The 22,809-nt window shown below is 45.1% G+C and overlaps 1 protein-coding gene across 4 annotated transcripts in view; it reads right to left on the bottom strand.

Annotated features, from left to right (window-relative positions):
- TNFRSF19 (TNF receptor superfamily member 19) overlaps positions 1-22,809 on the bottom strand; it is a 91,140-nt gene that overhangs the window by 41,870 nt on the left and 26,461 nt on the right. For all 4 annotated transcript variants that reach the window (XM_059902622.1, XM_059902625.1, XM_059902624.1 and 1 more), the window contains exons 4-5: positions 15,424-15,602; positions 5,152-5,237 (exon numbers count right to left, since the gene is read on the bottom strand). In XM_059902622.1, the coding sequence (XP_059758605.1) occupies positions 5,152-5,237; positions 15,424-15,602 (265 nt within the window). The remainder of the gene's footprint in view (positions 1-5,151; positions 5,238-15,423; positions 15,603-22,809) is intronic.

Here is a 22,809-nt window from a genome sequence, read left to right as displayed (position 1 = left end):
CGGGACAGAGAGGAAAGCAGCCAGCTGGAGTAGGGACTCTTCAGCCTGACATTCTGGCCATCCGAGTAAACAAACGCAAAAGTCCACCGCAGCCCCTTTCTAGGTAACCTTCATTGCTCAGCCCCCAGTGCAGGGGGAGGACCAGCAAGGCAACATCGAAGCCAGCTGCATCTGAGACCCTCCCGGAGTGGGGCAGTTCCCAGGCTCCGTACCCCGCAAAGGGTACACCTGGGGCGGGCGGGGCCGCAGAGATGGGGGGCAGGTGCAGGCACCATTGGGAAGAAGGCTGGCGTGCTTCTGGATGCGATTCCATTCAGTTCTATCTAAACTCGGCCAACATGGCATGCTTAGCCCCGTTTTCCAAGGAGTAAGTGGAGGTTCAAAGTGGTGAGCTGACTTGCCCAACGTGACGCCATTGGTCCAGGCAGAGCCTGGACGTGAATCCAGACTTCTTGCTGGTCCCAGGCTGTGTCCTACACTCTGCTGCTGGTAGACGCCAAGGTTCCGAGGAGTCCTTAAGACTGGGCCAATATAAAGAGTCGGGGAGATAGAAATTTGCTTCTAGTCTTTTTTTTCATATTCATTTTATTTATTTATTTTTATTTTTGGCTGCGTCGGGTCTTAGTTGCAGCGCGCGGGCTTCTCTAGTTGTGTTGCATGGGCTTAACTGCCCCGTGGCATGAGGGATCTTAGTTCCCCGACCAGGGATGGAACCCGCGTCCCCTGCATTGGAAGGCGGACTCTTTACCACTGGACCACCAGGGAAGTCCCTCCTTCCAGTTTTTGAAATCAGTTTACAAGGAATACAGGTACGCCCTACAGGGAGAGAAACGCCTATTGAGACATTCTTGATCACAAATCTAAGCTGCAGAGAATAGATCTGTTATCTGACAGCTAACGTCTCCTCCATCTCCTGTTACCCCCTGTCCGGTTGAGTGGGGCGGCTTCCCACACTCACTGCTGGTCTTTGAACCACCGCCTCTGCTAAACACCAGACCCCCAGGCAGTCCCGCGGCCCTTTCTCCAGACAGCAACTCCTCCCAAATGCTAGGCGGTGAGGCCTAGGCACGCAGGAAGCACTGCGTGGGAGAAGGGGCCAGGAAGGAGCTGAGAGCTTGGAGCTCCTGCCCGCCCAGACAGCACACAGAGGATCACAGATACCGACCATCTCCTCCTCACATCAGCCTTAGCGGGGGGGGGGCACCCCATTTCACAGACATGAAACCCAGCCCCCGGGGAGTTCAGTCACCCGCCACAGTTACACCAGCCAAGACAAGGATGGGCCCGGGTGGCCCTTTGGAGAGTTGACGGAAATATGGGAAGTCTTCAATCTTGTGCTTTCTGTTAAGTTTTCTCGTAATCTCGCGAAGCAAATCTTCGGTTTGCTTCAGGTATCAGATAAAAAAATGTATTTACAGTCATTTAAAATTATTCTGGTGTTATTAACACAGACAGGCATCCTCTTTAAGGACTTCTTTGTTGCTTGCTATAACTGCGCATTTGGGGTACAATTTAGGCATGTCTTGTGGCAGCAGAAGCCCCTACGGGTATCACAGCAGATGCAAACAAGGCCTCACCATGACCACTAACTCCTGCGGACCCTTGGTGTTCCTGGGAAACACACCTCTTCATCTAATCTAGTCCGTCCACTCTCTGGGATGAGGCCCTCAGCCCCCTGTGCCGGTCCAGCCTCAGCCGGCAGAGGGGCACCTCGTGCTTGCCGCACGCACAGCCCAGAACGAGAGCGCCTCGCCGGACTCTGGGCGCACGAGCCCGGCTTCCTGCCCACCCGCGCCCCGCCCGGCCCTGGTTACAGCACGGAGCCCTCGCCGCCACCGCCACCGGAGGCCACCCCTTCTCTGGATCCTTCAACAAGCCTCACGTGACATCATTCTTTTGTTCTCTCATACAGAACAGGCAGCCTTTCTCAGCTGGACCTTCCCCTCAACCTGCAAACAGGCAGACGTGTCTCCTGCCTGCAAACAACGGAAAACAAAACCCCGGCCCTGCCTGCGCCCTCCCGCGCGTCACCTTCAAGCCAGAGCTCTGGACCGAGTGGCCTCCCGTCGGCTCCGCTCCTCTCCTTGCACAGCCTCCTACATCACCGTCGTCTGGCTTCTGTGTCCATCACTCCCTAAAATGGCCGCCGAAGACCTCCGGGGCCAAGTCCAAGGGCACCTCCCGCCTCGGCTGACCCGCCCCGCCCCTGCCCCAGCCCCAGCCCCAGCCCCAGCTTCCTCCTTCTCGGGCTCATCTTCCCCTGGACGATCCTTAGATCACAGCTCGAAAGTCACGGTCTGTCGGGGCAGCGCCCCTCGGCTCCCGAGTCATCACCCATCACTTTTTCTTAAAGCCGCGGATCCTCCCAGGCGGGACTGATCCGTCGCCAGGTGCGTCCAGGTGTGCAGCGCCTGAGTGACTCGACGGCTAGCCGCCTGCACCGTAAGCTCCACGAAGGGAAGGACTGGGTCTACGTGTGCACCATGGTGTGCACGCTCCCAGCAGGAACCCAAGTATTTGTGCAGCAGGTAAGTGGGAAAGGCTGGACCTCCCAGGACGATGGTGTTCACCTGCACCGATCGGATTCTCTCCTTCAGGAGCCTGACCAGGGAAGTACACACCCCAGCAGCCCGCTGAGAGTGTTGGGGGGACGGGGGACTGAAGCAGAGCCTGAAAAAGTAGCTGCGGGGAGCGTCCTGCTGCAGAGGCCACAGCCCCCAGGCTCCAGGGCTGCCGCTGGGCCTGGGGAGTCCAGCCTCCCACTGCCACGTGTACCCCTGAAACAAGCCCCACCGCTCCAGGTAGCTTGAGAAGTGCCACCACCTTCGAGCTCAGAGTCTAAATAACACAGCAACTCCTCCGGGGAAAGTCACTGAAGGAGCAGTATTTCGTGGATGAGTGGAAAAGCCCGAAGTAGAAGAAATGAAAACATAAGGCGCCTTACATAATGTCCCCCAAAGACCTCAAGATCTCTTTTGAAGAGATTAGCTGCATTCTGGAATTATTCCCAAGAACTGTGCCAAAGGCAGCAAACTTTCCTTCCAAGTGATAAGGATTAAGGCTCACTAAAGACCACCAGACAGTTGTTTCATAATTCAAAAAGCTATTAGCTGTGTGTACTGCATTTCTGACTCTGAAAAATATATTTCTTTGTTTTCTAAAAGGTCTTATATAGGGTGAAACATATCTATACACATAAATTAAACTAGCCAATTTTCTTTTCAAATTATAACTTATGGCTTTACAACACATTAAAGGTTAAATGTGAAATCTACAGTTGAAGGCTAATTTATGATGTCCAAGCTTAGCCAGATCCCCGAAGGCAAAAAATTCCAGTGCCTCAGACTTATGATTAGATTACATTAAATTTAATCTCAATAAATTAAGGGGAAAAAAAAACCCCAGGGCCTTCCAACTCTAAATTGGGCAATACTGATTTCTTCACTAAATCTTTTTATGGTAGTTTAGCATGAAGGGCATAATCTTGGCCTTCTGGACAAAATGATGGCTGAGCTGAGCCACTGGCAAGGCTAGGTTGCTGCCCCATTTTAACTGGCAAGGGGACGTGTCCTTTTAGGGGCTGTGTAGCAAAAAGAGACCCTCTCAGTAACTCCCCTATGTTAGATTTTTAGAGTTTTTGTTAAACGACGAACCTTAAAGCAAATAATACAGGAAAAAGTCAACATGGAGAGGATTACACCAGCCAACAGAGGGAAGACTGGACAGCTGGGTTTTTCTAGCGAGATAGTAGGGCGTGGGGGGGAAGAACATAGTATTTGGAGCTGGACCTGGGATTGAATGTTGTCTCTGCCAGTTACCAGCCAACAATGGAAAGTTATTAACCCCTCTGGACCCAGTGTCCTCAATGACAAATGTGAGCTGATGATGAGACATTGAGAAAATTAAGTAAAACAAATTGTGACCAATACATAACAGGTATTCAATACTGCATCTGTTAATTGCAATGAATTATTTGGCGAACTTTTACCTATTATAAAGATGGGGGTCAAGGTACGTTTCTATAAAAGTTGGAAAGGGTCAAGTTCTTTGCCTTTCCATCACTTCAAATGTAGAAAGTAATGCGTTTTGGTAAAGGACCTAATAGTAGGGACTGCAAAATTCCATGACATTCTTGGAAACAAAAGTACCATGTGACCTTATCAAATAATGCAATGACTTTCAATGGATTAAAGGGGGCTTCTGTCACAAAAAGAAGCAAGAGGTCAGATCCCACGCACGGAAAATTATATCAAACTAATCCCTAAATAAACATCTGTGTTACTCATGCTCCCCGCAAGTCAAGAGCAACCCATGCAGGGATGGCGCCCTCCTCCAGCCTTCCTCCTGGACCTCGCTGCTCCCACAGCTCAGGAAGGCCCTGCCCAGCGGAGACAAGCCTGCCCTGAGCACACCTGGGGGCCGGGGGGTTGGGGGGCGCCCGCCCTCTGACTTCTCTGCTGGCCCCTCACCTGTGGGTTTTCATTGGCCAGCTTTGTATTTAGGATTAAGGAGAGTGAGGAGTCACTCTTTCCTATTCAAAATCAATGCAGGTTGATAACCTGAAACAAACGCCTTTTTCATCTAAGGAAAAAATATGGTCAAAAAGTTCAACTAACGTTAATACAAAGAAGAAAAGGCACCATTTTCTCTTTACCAACATGTAACGGGTTTTCTCTTTTTACTTATTTGTTAAACGAGAAAAGTGAAGGAGGGAATGCAATGAACTAGGACGCGCACTCATTCAGCAGGTGACTGCCAGTCCCCGAGGGGGATGCCTCCAGAACCGCCTGGAAGCCACCCCACGACAGCGTCTGGGGACTAGGAAGAGCCCGGCACAAAGACACGACGCGGTAGGATGTGGACCCCCTAGTTAACCGGAGGTGCCTGAGTTACGATCTAGCATGAAAGATAAGAGTCTGAATGGAACACGGCAGCAGCAACGCCTCTGTGCTTCACCGGAGAGTCCAATCAATGGATGCGGTTTGCTGACTGAGACACGCAACAAAAGGGCTTTCTGTCCTGCTGGACGCCTGATAAAAGGCCACACACTCTAAGCCCCGCAGTAGAGAGAGATTTTGTTCCATTTGCCCACTGAAGAAAGGTTTTTAAAAAGGCCCACAGCCCCTCTGCTCTTTGTGTGGCGTTACTCACAGTGCGGCTCGTAGGGGGGCGGGGGGTCTCCGCAAGGCACGCACTCCATGTCTTGAAAACCAACAAGTTTGGTCTTCCTGTAAAATCTAGAAGAGAAAGGGAAATAATCCTTGTTAGCATTTTCATCTAAGCTCACAGCTGCAGCAAACAGACTTAGGTGATAAATTACTGGCAGTCTCCATTACCAGTTCTAGTGTTTAAAAAAAGGTTCTCAAAGGCTTAACTATAACAGCAGACAGACACATCCTTAGAAAGGCCTCTGAGCATGCAGTGAACGCTTAAGAAATAACAATTCACTAAACGTAACTTTGAAGGTTCTACTCAGCCCCATTTTTCGTACACTGAGGTGGGGTGCCCGTGAGAGCGTATGAAATCTGGACATTTCTATTGTCATTTAAATGACAAAATGCCTTGTGAAGTGCTAGTTTTTAACCTTTGAAATTCGGAGACCAAAAATGCTAAGCAAACCATAAAAGTATTGGAAAAATGCAGGCAGATACTGATACAATCGTGATAAAAGGGGGCATCTTTCTAGGCATGACAAGAAACCCAGGAGCCAGAACGGAAGAGATTAACAGCTTTGAACACACGCGCGCGCACACAAACACACACACACACACACACACAGACGCACAAATACTAGAGGCATCTGAAGAGCAAAAACAAAGTATCATCAACATAGTGGGCAAAAGAAAATTGGAAAATAGTTCTAGTCATGGTATTGTCTATAACTTAAGACTATAACATAAAACTTAAAAATCATTATGGTGAAAGTGAACAAGGCAACTGAAAAACAGGCAAAAAACACTAATTCCCAAAAGAAGAACATTTCATAATTTTAAAACTTCATAATTAAAACTAAAAAGATGATGCAATTAAATTTAAAAAATTAACAGTAAAATGTTTAACCTCATTACTAACAAGTAAGTGCAAATTGCAGTGAAAATATACCATTTTCACTTAGAAAATTGGGAAAGTGTTGGCGTGAGCCTAGGCAAAGAGGCACTTGTGTTTATTGCCAGTGGGCACATAAATTGACACTTAGGAGGGCAATTAGCTGTAGGCCATCAGAACTCAATAGAATAGTTTACATTCTACCCAGTAATTTCATTTTTTGAAATTTATCTTCAAAAAATAATCAAGTGGGTGAAGCTGGATGTAAAGAGTGTAACCACAGCATTGCTCATAAAAGAAAAAAAGTCAACGAGGCACAGTCCCATACCCAAAGCAGACACGACCAGCCATGGTAGACCCAAGGCTGTGGAATACAAAGGGACCTTTAGAAACGATGATGCAGATCTACGTATCTATTTTTTTTAATTCATGAATTATCATTAAGTGGAAAAGAAAGAAGTGTGAATAATATAATGCCATTTTGCACAGACACACGCTTTGGTATAGATTCTTTCAGATCATTTATTTACCAATGCAGCTAAGAACAATTTTTGTGTATATATTTGCATTGTAAACAGTTTGGAAGGATATTATATACCACATATTAACAACTGATTATTTCTAGATGGTGGGGATTCAAGTGATTTTACATATATGTATATCTTCCAACTTTTTCATGACAAAAATAGTGACGGGGAGAATAAATTACAGATCAAGTTTATAAAGACAGATAGATGCAATTATTTTGTGGAATTGATAATGTAGTAGCAAATCTGTATGATTTGTGGTTGAAGCAAAATTTGCATTTGAAACTAGATAATTAGACCAAATGTCCAGACATATCCAGCACTTGCTCAACCTTCCATTTTCATTTGACTGTGAAAATCTGTTTAAATGATTGTAATATGGTGACTTTCCACCAGAATTTATAAAAAATATTTATTTTGGAATTTATAAAGTAAAAGTTAAAGAACAAAGTTGGAGGATTCACACTTTCTGATATCAAAACATATTACGAACTCCAATTATCAATACTGGCATAAATGCAGACATACAGACCAATGGAACAGAATAGAGAGCCCAGAAATGAACCCTCACACGTATGGTCAAATGCTTTTTGACAAGGGTGCCAAGACCACTTAATGGATATAGGAATATAGGACAGTCTCTTCAACAAAAGGTGCTGGGAAAACTGGATATCCACATGCAAAAGAATGAAGTTGGATCCTGATCTTTCACCATATACCAAAATTAATTCAAAATTAATTAAACGTAAGACCCCAAACTACAAAACTCCTAGAAGAAAATATAGGAGAAGTTTCATGACATGGACTCTGGCAATGATTTCTCGGATATGACATCAAAAGGCAACCAGAAGGCATATAGTAAATAGGCAACAAAAGCAAAAATAGACAAGGGGGAATATATTAAACTTAAAACTTTTGTGCATCAAAGAATACTATCAATGTATACTTATTCCCAAACTCAAGGAGTTGTATACAATAAATATGTACAGCTTTGTCAATCATACCTCAACAAAGTGGTTAAAAAAATGTCACAACCAAAAAAAAAAAAAAGAAAGTTTTAAATTATAGTAATAATAGTTTCTTTGGTGGTTAAAAAAAAAAAAGATACAATGAAAACAGTGAAAAGGCAACCTACCCCTGTGGGAAAAAATATTTGCAAATCATATATATGATAAGGGGTCAATATTCAGAATATATAAGGAACTCCTACAACTCAACAACAAAAATCAAATAACCTGATTTTAAAATGGGCAGAGGACTTGAATATTTCTCCAAAGATTATATATAAATGGTAAGCAAGCACGTGAAAAGACGGTTAACATCAGTAATCATCAGGGAAATGCAAATCAAAACCATAGTGAGGCATCACCTCACACTCATTAGTGCTATGAAAAAATAGCACTAAATTGCACTAAATGATCTGAAATGAGCTGCTATTTAAAAAAAAGTGTTGGCGAGAATGTGGAGAAACTGGAACCCCTGTGCACTACTGGCAGGAATGTTAAATGGAGCAACTGCTATGGCAAATGGTATGGAGTTTTCTTAGAAAATTAAAAATAAAACTACCATAAGATCCAGAAATTCCACTTCTGGGTATATACCCAAAAGCATTTTTTTTAAACTTCTTTTTTTATTCATTTATTTATTTTTTGGCGGTGTTGGGTCTTTGTTGCTGTGTGCAGGCTTTCTCTAGTTGTGGCGAGCGGGGGCTACTCTTTGCTGCAGTGCACAGGCTTCTCATTGCGGTGGCTTCTCTTGTTGCGGAGCACGGGCTCTAGGCGTGCAAGCTTCAGTAGTTGTGGCACGCAGGCTTCAGTAGCTGTGGCTCACGGGCTCTACAGCGCAGGCTCAGTAGTTGTGGCGCATGGGCTTAGTTGCTCCGCGGCATGTGGGATCTTCCTGGACCAGGGCTCGAATCTGTGTCCCCTGCATTGGCAGGCGGATTCTTAACCACTGCACCACCAGGGAAGTCCTAGCCAAAAGAACTGAAACCAGGATCTTGCTGAAGAGACTGTCTTTCCTCCATTGTACATTCTTGCCTCCTTTGTCATAGACTAATTGACCATAGGTGCACAGGTTTATTTCTGGGCTCTCTGTTCTGTTCCATTGATCCATATGTCTGTTTTTGTGCCAATACCATGCTGTTTTGATTACTGCAGCTTTGTAGTATAGTCTGAAGTCTGGGAGGGTTATGTCTCCTGCTTTGTTCTTTTTCCTCAGGATTGCTTTGGCAATTCTGGGTCTTTTGTGGCTCCATATAAATTTTAGGATTTTTTGTTCTAGTCTTGTGAAAAATGTCATGGGTAATTTGATAGGGATCACAATAAATCTGTAGATTGCTTTGAGTAGTATGGCCATTTTAACAAAATTAATTCTTCCAATCTAAGAGCATGGGATATCTTTCCATTTCTTTAAATAATCTTCAATTTCCTTTATCAATGTTTTCTAGTTCTCAGTGTATAAGTCTTTCACCTCCTTGGTCAGGTTTATTCCTAGGTTTTGTTTTTTTTCGTACACAATTTTAAAAGGAATATTTTTAAACTTTATCTTTCTGATATTTCATTGTTAGTCTAAAGAAATGCAACAGATTTCTGTATGTTAATCTCATATCCTGCTACCTTGTGGAATTTGTTTATCAGTTCTAATAGTGTTGTGTGGAGTCTTTAGGGTTTTCTATATAGAGAGTCATGTCATCTGCGTATAATGACAACAATGTGAATATACTTAACACTACTGAACTGTACACTTAAAAAATGGTTAAGATGGTAAATTTTATGTTACATTTTTTTACCACAACTAAAAAATGCATTTAAAAATCTAAAAATAGGTAAAAACCATAGGACAATATAAGGGAGCTTCCTTAGATGTACTTCTTGCTAAACATTGTAATATATGCGGACTAATTCTCTTTATCTCAGACAGAAAACATGCCAAATTATAAGTTGATTAAATTAAATATTAAGATAGTCTAATATAGTTTTTAAACAGAAAAACTCTTTCTATGTAAATAAGCTAAACAAGTGCTGGGAATCAAATGTGGACATTATTGAACATTTTTAAAATAACGAATTCTACTTGTGACAAAACAGTTTGGAGGTCTGAGCTCTCCCTGAAATTGAACAAACTATATTTGCCAAAAATATAATTATTAAAATATATGATGAGTTTGAGGGCTGTAACACAAATGAGGCTAGCAGGTGAGAAAATACCATGTTTTCAAAGACCATTAAGTCTTAACTAGAAACCCTAACTAGATAGGAGGTTGGATGGGCCTGCCTTGTTGCCACTGCTCACAGGAGAGGTGATACTTGGGCATGATGCTCATAGCAGCTATCAGCAGTGGTATAGAGATCATCTAAAAGCATTCAGAACCTGCTCTGCCAGCTTCTTGATTACAATGGCTGGACGGCAGAATGTAAGATTTTTTTAACTGCTACGAAATTTTCAAAGCCATCAACCGACTCTCACTTTTTCCACTTAGTACAAAATGAGATTAAGGTCTGAATCCTAAAGCACAGAATAATTAGTGAATCACCAATTATGTATTAACGATCAAAGACACTGTTTTTTTATTTTTAAAAAGTCTCCTTAAAATTATCATTCAATTTGAAGATGAAGATACAGAAATTAGAGTTTTAAGATGTGACAAAAGATTAAGTGGGTAAAGAAATCTATAAATCTTTAAAAATTATTCTACTCTCTATTTTGTTTAGATTGCCAAGGTTTGGGGGACATAGATATATTTGCCACTCTGCTCCTGACCAAATGAGACAGGACACAAATTTTTAAAAATTAAATAAGACAAAAGAGAACAGAGACATAGACACGGTGTCTGGTTAAAGTGGTTTTTATCGTTGAACTTTAAATTTTACTCCATGCTTTCAGCTAATGCAAAGAGACAAAAGGAAACCACATTGAATTTTATCTAATTTACTGTCTGATGAGATGCACCATATAAATACATCTGTCCACCCAAAATATTCCCCAACACTGAATGTGAAGAGGCGTTTTTAATTGAGCTGAACCCAAATAACACTACTTAGTCTAATGAACACCAGCTTGATAACTGCTATTCTAAGAAAGCCTGGTTGTAGACACTAACTCTTCCACCAATGAACGCATTTCTGCAGGGGGATGACAGACCCCAGTCCAGCCCTGGTTTCAGAACGATCTCCCTTAATACAGGTTTGAATGCCGCTGCCACGTCCTGTGTGTGACATCAGGTCCCATTTCCTGCAGCGCGTCCATCGGGGGCAGGTGACAATTCTGCCCTCTCCTACACACCCGTGGGCTCCCTGTTTGTGCTGGAGGGTCAGCCCCCTATTCACAGTTCTCGGCAGCCAAAGCGATGGCCCCAGTGACACTGAGAAGATGCTACTGAAAAGATGACCGCCAGGGGAAGAGCCTGGTGTTGACTGGGGCGCTCGGGATGGGCAAGGGTTGCCAAGTGCCACTGTGAGAAGGACGGAGGACGGACCAGGCGGCTGGGGAGCAGGGCTGACGGGGGGGTGGGGGGGGGAGTGGGTACAGAACCGGCAGAGGCCACCCTCAGGGGCAGCGAAACAGGACTCGAGCAAGTCATTTATCCGCTCCAAGGATGGACTTCCTCCTTTGTAAGGAGGGGGTGATGTTAATCCCTAGTGTTAACCATCCCAGTTACTAAAAGCAGCAAAGAATTGGCAGGGGCTGGGTTACTCTTCCAGGGCAGGGCCCCAGGTCCCCTCGGCAGAGAAGGGAAGGGGGCGTGGCCCAGAGCAGGGGCTGGAGGCCCTTTGGCCACTTTCTGCAAAGCTTTCACTGGCCCCCAATAACATTAATTGGCAACAATGTCAATGATTTATCTAGTGCTTACTGTGTACTAGGTGCTCTGCTAGGCGCTCTACATGAGCTATGTTCTTAATCCTTCTGACAATTCTGTAGGCTGCTATTATTATTAGATGATATTTTTATAGGTGAGAAGAATCAATGTCAGAGAAATTAAGTAACTGGCCGAAAGCTGTTGACCATATTTGGGAACGAGGGCACTGAATTTCCCTAACTGGTCAAATTGTAGCACAGAGGACAGACTTTCCACACTGGTGTCCGGTGGGGGGCTGGGCCTTTGGGCAGCAGAAGATCCTGATCTGAGTGAGGCCGCGGCCGCAGAGGGCAGGCGTCACACCAGGAATAAACTTGCCCACCTTATGCCTGACCTTGGCATTTTTCTGGAGGCAATACACAATTTGATTATTTTCTTTCTGCCTCAATTTTCCTGTCTGTCAAACGGGTGTCAACTATTTTCCTCTTTCACAAAAATACAGTCAAGCTGGGTGAACACTTTGAAAACACCCTGGAACACCTGGAAGAGTAGAAGTCACTCTGTAATTGTTGCCTGCCTCATACCTTCATGCTTGCTTAGAAAGGATGTAATTTTAAACTAATCACATAAATAAACTACAAAACACCATTCAAATGTCTACTCATTTCTAACTTTCCCACATCTAAGCATCTATTTACAGAATGAGCAAACACTGTGACACTAAAGCAGTGGGCTCAGGTGACAACAAATTTGGTGAAGCATGAAGGAAGCATGTTTGGCGGGGGCTCCGTCTCACGCTCCAGCAGCCCACGCCTGGGTTCCCCCTTGTAAAAACCGAGTCCTGGGTCTCTGGACACTGCCCAGCTCAGCCTGGCATCTCCCGTGGACTCCTCCTCTCCCTGACCCCCATCCTCTTCCCCGGTGAAGAGGGCAGAGGAGCAAAGACACGGTTTCATCAGAACAGGAGCAGAGAGGTATCAGGTGCCCCGTTTCTGCCCTTCCATCAGCTTTGCACGAGCTCAAGACTCTGGGTAATAATATTCACAGCTATCAGCGTCTTCTGAGATTACAGGCCGTTACTTTTTAAAAAAATAACAGATTACTGAGATATACTTCACATACCACGCAATCTACCCCTTTAAAGTATTCAAGTAGGGCTTCCCTCCCTGGTGGCGCAGTGGTTGAGAATCTGCCTGCCAATGCAGGGGACACGGGTTCGAGCCCTGGTCTGGGAAGATCCCACATGCCGCGGAGCAACTAGGCCCGTGAGCCACAATTACTGAGCCTGCGCGTCTGGAGCCTGTGCTCGGCAACGAGAGGCTGCGATAGTGAGAGGCCCCCGCACCGCGATGAGGAGTGGCCCCCGCTTGCCACAACTGGAGAAAGCCCTCGCATAGAAACGAAGACCCAACACAGCCATACATACATACATACATACATACATACATACATACATAAAAAGAATGTAAGCAGACAAGAATATCATTAAAATAAATAAATAAATAAAAAATAAAGTATTCAAGTAAATGGTCTTTAGTATATTCACGGAGCAGTGTAAACATCAGCACAGTCAATTTTAGAACATTTTCATCAGGCAAGAAAAGAAACTCTGTACCCTTTGGCAATCACTCCCCCTTCTTCTCAACCCTTCCCAACCACCAGCCCTAGACAACCACTAATTTACTTTCTGTTCTTTAGATCTGCCCATTCCGGACGTTTCACGCCAATGGAATCCTACAATATGTGTTCTTTTGTGATTGGCCTCTTTCACTTAGCATGTTTTCTAGGTTTCTCCACGTTGTCATATGTATCAGTAATTCATTCCTTTTTACTGCTGAATAATATTCCATTGCTAAATACACTCCATTTTGTTTATCCATTCATCAGCTGATGAACATTTGGGTCATTTCTACTTTTTGACTCTCATGTATAAGGCTGCTATGGACATCTGTGTACAGGTTTTTGTGTGGACATGTTTTCAGTTCCCTGGGTTACATGCTCAAGAGTAGAAGTGCTGGGTCGCATGGTAACTCTATGTGTAACTTTCTGAGGAAACGCCGTACTGTTTTCCGAAGTGGCTGCACAATTTTACATTCCCAGTTTCTCCACATCCTCACCAACACCTGTTATTGCCTGTCTTTTGGTTATAACCACCCTGGTGGGTGTGAAGTATGTGGGGTTTTTTTCTTTTTTCTTTTTTTTGCGTTTGCTGATGACTAATTGACGTATATCTTTTCATGAGCTCACTGGTCATTTGTGTCTCTTCTTTGGAGAAATGTCTATTCAAATCCTTTGCCCATATTTTAATTGGGTTATTTGTCTTTTTGTTATTGAATTGTAAGAGTTCTTTATATATGCTAGATAAGATAGTCCCTTATCACATATATGATTTACGAATAGTTCCTTTAATTCTGGGGGTTGTTGTTTCAATTTCTTGATGGTATCCTGTGAAGCACAAAAGGCTTTAATTTTGACAAAGTCCAATATAGCTATTTTTTCCTTGGTCACTTGTGCTGCTGATATAAGACCACTACTTTTTGCATCTGTTTGGGTTCTGGGTCTTCGCATAAGGACTTGCTTGACCCGTGAGGCTATTTCCTGCCCTGTTTCTGCCCTTCAGGCCCAGAGCTCTGTCTGCCCTCTGGCTTCATTAAAAGCCCCAGAGCTGGCACCCAGCACTTGTCAAATCCCTGCTCCTGTGGGCACGAGCCGGCGGAGTGCAGTCAGGGTCCTCTGTCTGCACTGACTTGGAGCGTGGCTTCTGGTGGCAGAGTCCAAGCTACACTGAGCGCTGCCTGTGCCGTCTCGCCTGAATAACCTTAATGATAAGGCTCACTTTCTTTGTTTTTAAAACACTTTGAACATCACAGACAATAATTCATGTAAACTGCTTAGCCACTACATAATACAGTTTGCTGCTCCTGTCATGCCTGGGTTCCAGGAAAGCTCCAGGAATCCTGGTCTCTCCTCTGGCTCTACTAGATACTAATCAGGTTCTCCTGATGCTCACTTTGTCCCCTCCCCTCCTTGCTTCCTGCAGCAATGCCTCGCCCCTAACAGACCACCACACCGGCCCACTGAGTCCCCGGCTTCATCAGGACTCTGGCTTCCAACTGCCTGTTTTACCTGGCATGTCCGGCCAACCGTTACCTAGAAGCGCTTAAAATGTTAAAGTTCCTCCTCCTGGGCTCTGTCTCCCCACCTGGCCCAGGTGTGGTCCCCTTTCTGTCCACGGCCTGGGTTCCTCTTCAATGTGCCCATTTAAGGTCTCCACCGGTACACCTGCCCACCCCCTGCTGCTCTCACTGCGTCTCCCTCCTCTCCGCTCTCCCTTCTCCTGTAGCCGCCTTGGCCCCTTGGCAGTTTCTGAAATACACCAGGCCATGTCCACCTCAGGGTCTGTGTCCAGAGGGAGCTCACCTTTTCAGCATCGCCCATCCTGATGACCCACTTTGATCCTGCAACCTGCATCGCCTGCATCCCCCAGGGGGCACGCCCAACGTCCTGAGCTGCTTGAGAATTTTTTTCCATAGCAATCATATCTTCCACCTTTTTGCATACCGTATCATTTACTGTGTAGGTATTTGTCAAATCTTATTAGGATGTAAGCTGCCTGTGGGTGGGGATCTCTGTCTCCCTCCCCCAAAGTGATGCCTTACAAAATACCGCAGAAATGACTGGATGGCGGTATTTGCATTTCTCCAATCATATTGAGGATGGACAGCTTTGTATGGTCACAGGCCACACACGCTTCCTCTTCTGTGAACTGAATGTTTTTTCTTTCGTCCCTTTGTCCATGTTTTCTTTCCTATCGATCTGCAGGAACTCTGAGGATTTTCGGGACACTGAGCCCCGGTCACCACGCTTATCCATTTCATCCTAACCACGCCTGTCGCCGTGCACGGCACACAGGAGGCCCAGAGAACAGAAGAGCCACGAACCCCAGCAAGTGTGTTCGGGTTAACGTCAGCGGGCATCTGCACTTGGCAGGGAACCAGAGAAAAGCCTGTTCGGACTAACTGCCTGACTACGCGGGAAGGACCGGCCACGTACCCGGGCAGGCAGTCCCCACAGGTGGCGTCGCGGGTGGCAGAGCAGTTAGCCTTCTGGAAGCGGCTCAGCAGGGCGCAGTCGAGGCACGGCTTGCACTTCTGAAAGCCCCAGTCCTCCTTGAACCTGTGCGGCCGGCACCTCGCGCACTGGGCATCCTCCCCGTAGCCAAAGCCACATTCCTGCGGGTAGGAACAGGCAAGAGACAGCTATTCAGCCCCCGCGAGCGTGAAAAAGGAGGACGAGGAGATACCGCGGAGAACTGGGCTGGTGATCTGCCCAGCGCCCGCCTCTCGGGGCACAGAGGCCGCTCTCTCAGCGAGTTCCACTGTGTCTCCCCCTGCTAATAATCTCTCTTACGACCTAAGTATACTTAGTCATCCATTTATTCCAGGAGCACGAGCATTTGAATAAGAAAGGCTCTCCCCCTCCCCCCGCCTTCCTCCCCCCGCCTCCCCCCCCCCCGCCTCTCCCCCCCACCCCACCCCACCCCACCCCCGCTGCTGCGGCATTATCGCCAGCTTAGGGCAGAATTACAGCACTTTCTTCTCCAACTCAGCTGGTCATCTGAGTGCTCAGAAGCTAGAGTCGGGGAAATATGTAGACACCTACTCACTTATCAAGGCAGAAAATAAGTGCTTTGATGATAAGTAATAGAACACGAGGACAGCTGCATACGAAATGTCAGAAGCTTACAATATCCGTAGAGAAACTTGGAATGGTTAGCTGTTTATTACTGTCTGAGAGAGGGAAGATGCTTACACAACGCTTATAAGAACACTAAATCCTTGTTTGGATCAAACCCTGTGATACTAAAGGTCTCAAGCATCTCTAGATTTGGCCATCAGAACCCAGAACTGCTTTCCAAGGATGGGCTTCACAGATGGCTCTTTGACCTGCATACAATCATTTCCACAAGTTCAAGCACTAAATCAATCACAGCATGTCATATGATGTCGTTATAATGCAATCACAGAAAGAATGCTATAGACAAGTGTTCATGATAGTTTAAAAAATAAGTTATAAAACAGAATGAGAAATATGATCCCATTTCTTACAAAAACATTAATAGTAAGTACTAACATTTATCAGGGGCTTCCTCTATGCCAGGATCTCATTAATTCATCCTCCCCCCCAATGAGGGAAGCGCTTCCCATGCTCTTATTTCCCGGATGGGAGTATGGGGTTTCCCAGAAGGCATGCACCTTAACCAAAGAGACATTGCTAATGTCAGAACCAGGATTTGAACCTACATGTTTTTTAAATTTATTTATTTATTTATTTATTTATTCTATAGTGCTTTACAATTTTCAAAAGTTTCACACACGTGATTTCATACAATCCCATAATAATCCTTTTTAAAAAATCCTCTATCCCTATATTGCCCCTCTCCCTCCCTTTCCCCACTGGTAACCACTAGTTTATTCTCTTTTATCTGTGAGTCTGTTTCTTTTTTGTTTTACTCACTAGTTTGTTGTACTTTCTAGACTCCACATATAAGTGAATTCACACAGTATTTGTCTTTCTCTGTCTGACTTACTTCGCTTAGCACAGTGCCCTCCAAGTCCTTCCGTGTTGCCACAAATGGCAAAATTTCTTTCTTGTTTATGGCTGAGTAATATTCCATTGCATATACGTACCACATCTTCTTTACCCATCCATCTGTGGATGGGCACTTAGGTTGCTTCCATACCTTGGCTATTGTAAATAGTGCTGCTGTGAACACTGAGGTGCACGTATCTTTTCAAATCAGTGCTTTTGTTTTTTTCAGATGTATGCCTAGGAGCGGAATTGCCGAGTCATATGGTACGAACCTACGTGGTTTAATTCCAGAGCCAGACTTCATACCACTACACTCTGGGACTTTCAGGCACTTTATGTGACATATACACAGGAAGATGTCTGAAAGATTACATATCAAATGTTAGCATGGTTATCTGCACTATGTGATGATTTCTATAGAACGCTGGCCATTAAAAAAAAAATCAGACAGCAGCTCTCAAGCTGCGAACAGAGCCCCACGTGGAGGGCATGCTGGGAGCCCACACACAGACAGATGGGCGGCAGGGGGCGGGGGGCGGGCAGCGCTCCCACTCACAGCCTCAGCTTCCTCACTGGGAACCACGGAAGCCAGAACACAGATCCAGCGAGGTCAGAATTCTCGTTTCTCCATAAAATTTATATATTTAACTTCTTCATCCATATTTTTATACAAAGTCAACTAAGCAGTACTTATTGGCTGAAAATTAAATCAAAACCAACACACAAACACACACACACACAAAGATACAAATGAACTTATTTACAAAACAGAAATAGACTCACAGACATAGAAAACAAATGTATGGTTACCAAAGGGGAAGGGTGGGTGGAGGTGGGGATAAATTAGGAGGTTAGGGTTAACATATACACACTACTATATATAAAATAGATAATCAATAAAGACCTACTGTATAGCACAGGGAACTCTAGTCGATATCTTATAATACCTGTAAGGGAAAAGAATCTGAAAGAGTATATGTATACATACATATATATATATGTATGTATATATGTATAACTGAATCACTTTGCTGTACACCTGAAACTAACACGACATTGTAAATCAACTATACTTCAATTAAAAAACAAAAACCAACACAAAGAATAGTATTCCCTGTACTCAATAAGCCACTCAGTAAAGGATATTAGCAATGATACTTCAATCCAGACCTCACTAATGAACTCACTCACATCTGGGAAGGACTATCCCTTCCTTTCCTTCAATTCCTCTGCCCGTCTTTCAATGTGTGTCTTGAACAAGCACAGCAAAGAGCAGGGGAGAAAAACAAAGCAGAAGGTCAGCACCTTCCTAACCCTGAGGGCTCCAGCTAGACAACGTTCTGAACCAAAGGCGCAGACAGGAGCAGGGGGGAACAATTTTAAATACTAATTCACAAATTAGAATTTCTTTAGAATTTGATTTTCTTGCACAAGGCATCTCTAGTAATCAGGAAAACAATACAGACACACACTGAGAAAGAATCTCTTGGGATGTGTACTTGCTCTTGGCGGGAGGGAGGCCACTGCTATTCTGGGGGGTTGTGCACGGCAAGCGGGATCTGCACCAGGACAGTGTTAGCTGCTGAGAGAGCCCCAGGCATCCAAAGGCTTTCTTTAGGCACAGAAGGGAGCCCCCCACCCCGAGTCCCAGGATCAAAGCGTGTGCACATGACATCCGGGGCGGGACCTCCTCACTCACAGGCTGGGCACATCCCTCAAAGTTCCTGCGGCAGCGATTTCAACATCACGCTTTGATCCAGGCAGCTGGGACTGTAAGGGTCTCATATACAGGTTAACACAAAACAGAGAAGGAAAGAAAAAGGGAGGGAGAGGAAGATAGGAAAACAAAGGGAAAGGGGTAGGCATCTATGAACTGGTAGCAAACATCAGAAATGTTGCTTTTCAAGCCAGGCTGATACAGGGGGAAAGTGTATATTTTCCTGCATTGGAGCCAAAGACACATCGGCCACTTGCCAGCTAAGTTATTTTGGGAACTCTCTGACCCTCAGACTCTTCCTCTGTGAGACTGGATAACAATCCAGGCCCTACAGGGTTATTCTGAGGAATAAAAGGGAAAACATATAAAGCCTCTAAACTCTAAATCAAGCACAGGCGTCCGTAAATAAATGATACCGATGGCCATTACTATTTTGGATTCTCTACAGCCCAACAGACCGATTTTCTTGATTCCGGTATAATAAAGCTTCACTGGGGAACAAAGGGATCTTCAGACCACAGTTTTTTCTAGGCTACTTCAAACATCACTTTCCATCTAAAACATTTTTATTGAATAAAAATTTTTCTAAAACGAATCCCAAGTACCTCCTTTTGAAAACGGGTACATAAGATAGAATTTAACCTTTCCTGGTTGAATCCACTACTGCGTTGTGCCGTCATACAAAGAACTAGGCAGTCCTGGGTCTGCTGTTCTAACGCCTCTGCCAGGTGGTCAGCTGGCCTCCCTTCCTCCTGCTGAGCGTTGCTGTCTACAGCCACTCACTTCCTCTCTCCAGTCCTGAGAAACTAGAGAAATGATCTGACTAGAAATGAACTTGAAAGAATATACACAGGTGTGTTGACAGTTTCATCTCTTTTGAGAAAGAACATATACTTTAGTGTTGGGAAATCTTTGTGCTTCTTTTTTGATTCCTGGCCGTGTCTAGAGTTTATATTGTACATAAGGACCGCTTTGACCGATGAGCTTTTGCCATGTATCATTGTGTGTGATTTACATGTCATTAGATTTTATAGAATGAGGATTTCATGAAACTTTTTTTTTTTTTTGGTTCATTCTACACTGGACCAAACCATGTATAGAAAGAAAACAAAGCCAGGCTCCAAATGCATCATAGCTTGCCTTTATTAACTGGATATTGGCTTACTATTTCTGCCTGCAGTTTATATGCTCTGGTGGCAGCTGTAGCCATTTTCTTTGGGGCAGATTTAGGTGAGGGGTTGAGATAAGGCTTTGTATCATCACTATCACAAAAGAGTACCAAAATGTACAGAGCAGGTACCATGAGCCATACTTGAACAGAGATTGATTATTTGGGGGAATTTTATTCAAAATATATTTTCTCTCAGAAACAGACTCACAGACACAGAGAACAGACATGTGGTTGCCAAGGGGAAGGGGGTAGGTGGGGGAGGGAGGGATGGAGTGGGAGTTCGGGATTAGCAGATGCAAACTAGTATGTGTAGGATGGATAAACAACAAGGTCCTACTGTAGAGGGAACTACGTTCAATATCTTATGATAAACCATGTGGAAAAGAAGATGAAAAAGAACGTACGTATGTATAGCTGAGTCACTTTGCTGTACAGCAGAAATTAACACAACGTTGTAAATCAACTACACTTCAATAAAATGTTTAAAATATATACTTTCTCTAAAGTATTTGCCATTTAAAAAAAGATTATTAGAAACACAGCCTAATATTATTTTTAAACTTTTACGAATAATATCATTGCTTTCAGTTCATGAGAGTCTAAGAAGTGTATGAAGAGATCATTCCACATGTTAAATTAACTAGACATCTTGAATTAACTAGAAATTCAGAGCAATTATTTCCAAAGAATTACTGTATAGCGTCCATGGCAGCGACCACATTTACAGCTGATTTGTCATATTTCTAAAGCACCATAAATGTAGAGACGCCATAATTATTTGAAATCCAGGCTATAAAAAGCATATAAATATTAAATTACCCCCCATATAAATGTCTACCTTGATGTTTTTATTTCATTCAGTAAAACGAGGTAGTTAAAAATGCCTTGAAATCTTCCATATTAAGTTCAGTAAACAACTACCAAGAGAAACAGAAGGAGGCGAAACAACGGAGAGAGAGAGACAAAGACAGAGAGAGTGACAGAGACAGAGAGACAGAGAGACCGAGGCGGGGGGGTCACCAGCCCCTGTCCCATGGTAACCCATCTTTCCATCCTTCGTCCCTAACTTCCTACTCCCCCACTATGCCAGGTCTGGGGAAACCTCCCAGACACACCCTCCTCGTGTGTGGACAACCGTTCTGCGTCTCCTTTTTGTTCACCCCGCTCAGCGCATTGTGGGGAGCGCCGGCATCAGCCCCTGAGCGCGGGTTCCTCCACAGGGATGCAGGTTGTTACCCCACGGGAGCTGCTCTTACTCATCACTGCATGCCAGGTGCTGCGGCACAGAGGGCACCCTTCGAGCGCTGCCAGCTGAGCTGGCAAGGATCACGTGATCTAATTGGGCATCTCATGAAAATATCAACAGTATCAGATCTTTTGGTTTTTCCCGCGTTACCTTGGGGTACAAGGGGGCGAGCTCCCAGGCACAGTACTTCCTTTGGGGACAGAAGCAGAGGTGTGGACAGGTCCATGGTGACAGGAGGAAGGGGCAGGCTGCCCACGCTGGCTCTGCTTAGTCTTTCCTTTGACAGACTCTCTGCTTGACCAAAGTCTGCAGGCGTCTTTGAGCCACTTTTTCAACTGCACCCCGTTCTTAGGTCTGGTCTTGAAGAACCCGGTTGTCCAAGGATCCTGCCCGGTTGGTTTAGCCAGAATCCCCCATCCTCGGTACCTGCTTATTCTCCATACCTGACCTCCCAAGCCACCCACCCTACCCCCTGCCCCAGGTGATGCCTGGTCCCCTGTCTGCCTGCAGCAGGAATCCTGGTGTCTATTTAGCCAGGATCCCCCTTCCTCCGCTGTTTCCTCTTGGTGATTGCCCACCCTGACGCCCGCTCTGCTCCTGGGCTATAACCCCCCATGTGTCCACGTTGGATTTGGAGCTGAATGCAGCTCTAGAGCGAGGTCTCTCTTCTCCTGTTGCAAAAGCTCCTGAATAGAATTTGTGTTTACTGCTTTAACCTCTGTCCTGTTCTGGTTTTCTTTGACACTTTCCAGGTTGTACTGAGTTCTCCCTCTCACCAGTTATTAGAAGGACTGTGTGTGTGTGTGTGTGTGTGTGTGTGTGTGTGTGTTTGGTGTGGGAGGCTAAGGGAGAGGGAGGAGAAGGGGGAGGGAAGAGTGAGTCAGTCACTGGCCTGGGCTCCAGAATTAGTTACATGTTTTATTTTTATGGAGGACGGTCTGCCATTAATATCAACGCTAGAAATGCACTGAGGCTTTAAAACAATACGGCAGTCCTTTATTTTTGAAATTATGACCTGGTACCTTAAAGCTTAAAGGAGATAGCTAGGACTTCCCTGAATCGCCGAGGAGACCTTTTTATTAATAAACTTTGAGGTGGGAAAATATACACATGGATAAAAAAGAATGCAATTAAAAAAAAAAAAAGCATTGCCATAGGGTTCCTACTTACTTCCCCAAATCATAAAAGAAGTGACTAACCCTTGGCATCTGACATCGCCCCCTACCCCGCTTCCCCAAAGCCCACGTCCCTGGAGCTGTCAAAGGTTCTCTGCGTGAGCACGCTCGAGTCGGGATCCTGGACCTCCTCCCAGCCCATCTGCGCATGTCCTCGTGAAATGTAGTTCTAGCAAGAACCCTGCGGGGTCGGCTTAACCAGGACCCCACCCTCAGGGTCCTCAGCCTCCCACCCCCCAGGTGACATCCGACCGTCCCACCCTGTGTTCAGCAAGAATCCTGTCGGGTCGGCTTTGGTCAGAAACTCTTCCTCTCATGTCCCCTGGTAGTAATTCCCATCACTGACTCGACCCCTGCTCCTCGGCTATGAATTCCCACTCATCCAGGCTGTATTCGGAGATCAGCCCCTTCCCTCCCCCCTGTAAAATCCCCATGCCTACTGCAAAGGTTCTGAACGATGCCTGCCCTGCCAACTTCAGCAAGTGCCACTGAATATGTTCTCTTTCACCGTAGTTAAGCCAGTGCGTAATAAAGAGCT

This window comes from Balaenoptera ricei, chromosome 18 (assembly GCF_028023285.1).
Source record: "Balaenoptera ricei isolate mBalRic1 chromosome 18, mBalRic1.hap2, whole genome shotgun sequence".
Lineage (NCBI taxonomy): Eukaryota > Metazoa > Chordata > Mammalia > Artiodactyla > Balaenopteridae > Balaenoptera > Balaenoptera ricei.
This window is presented reverse-complemented; position numbering and strand designations above follow the sequence as displayed.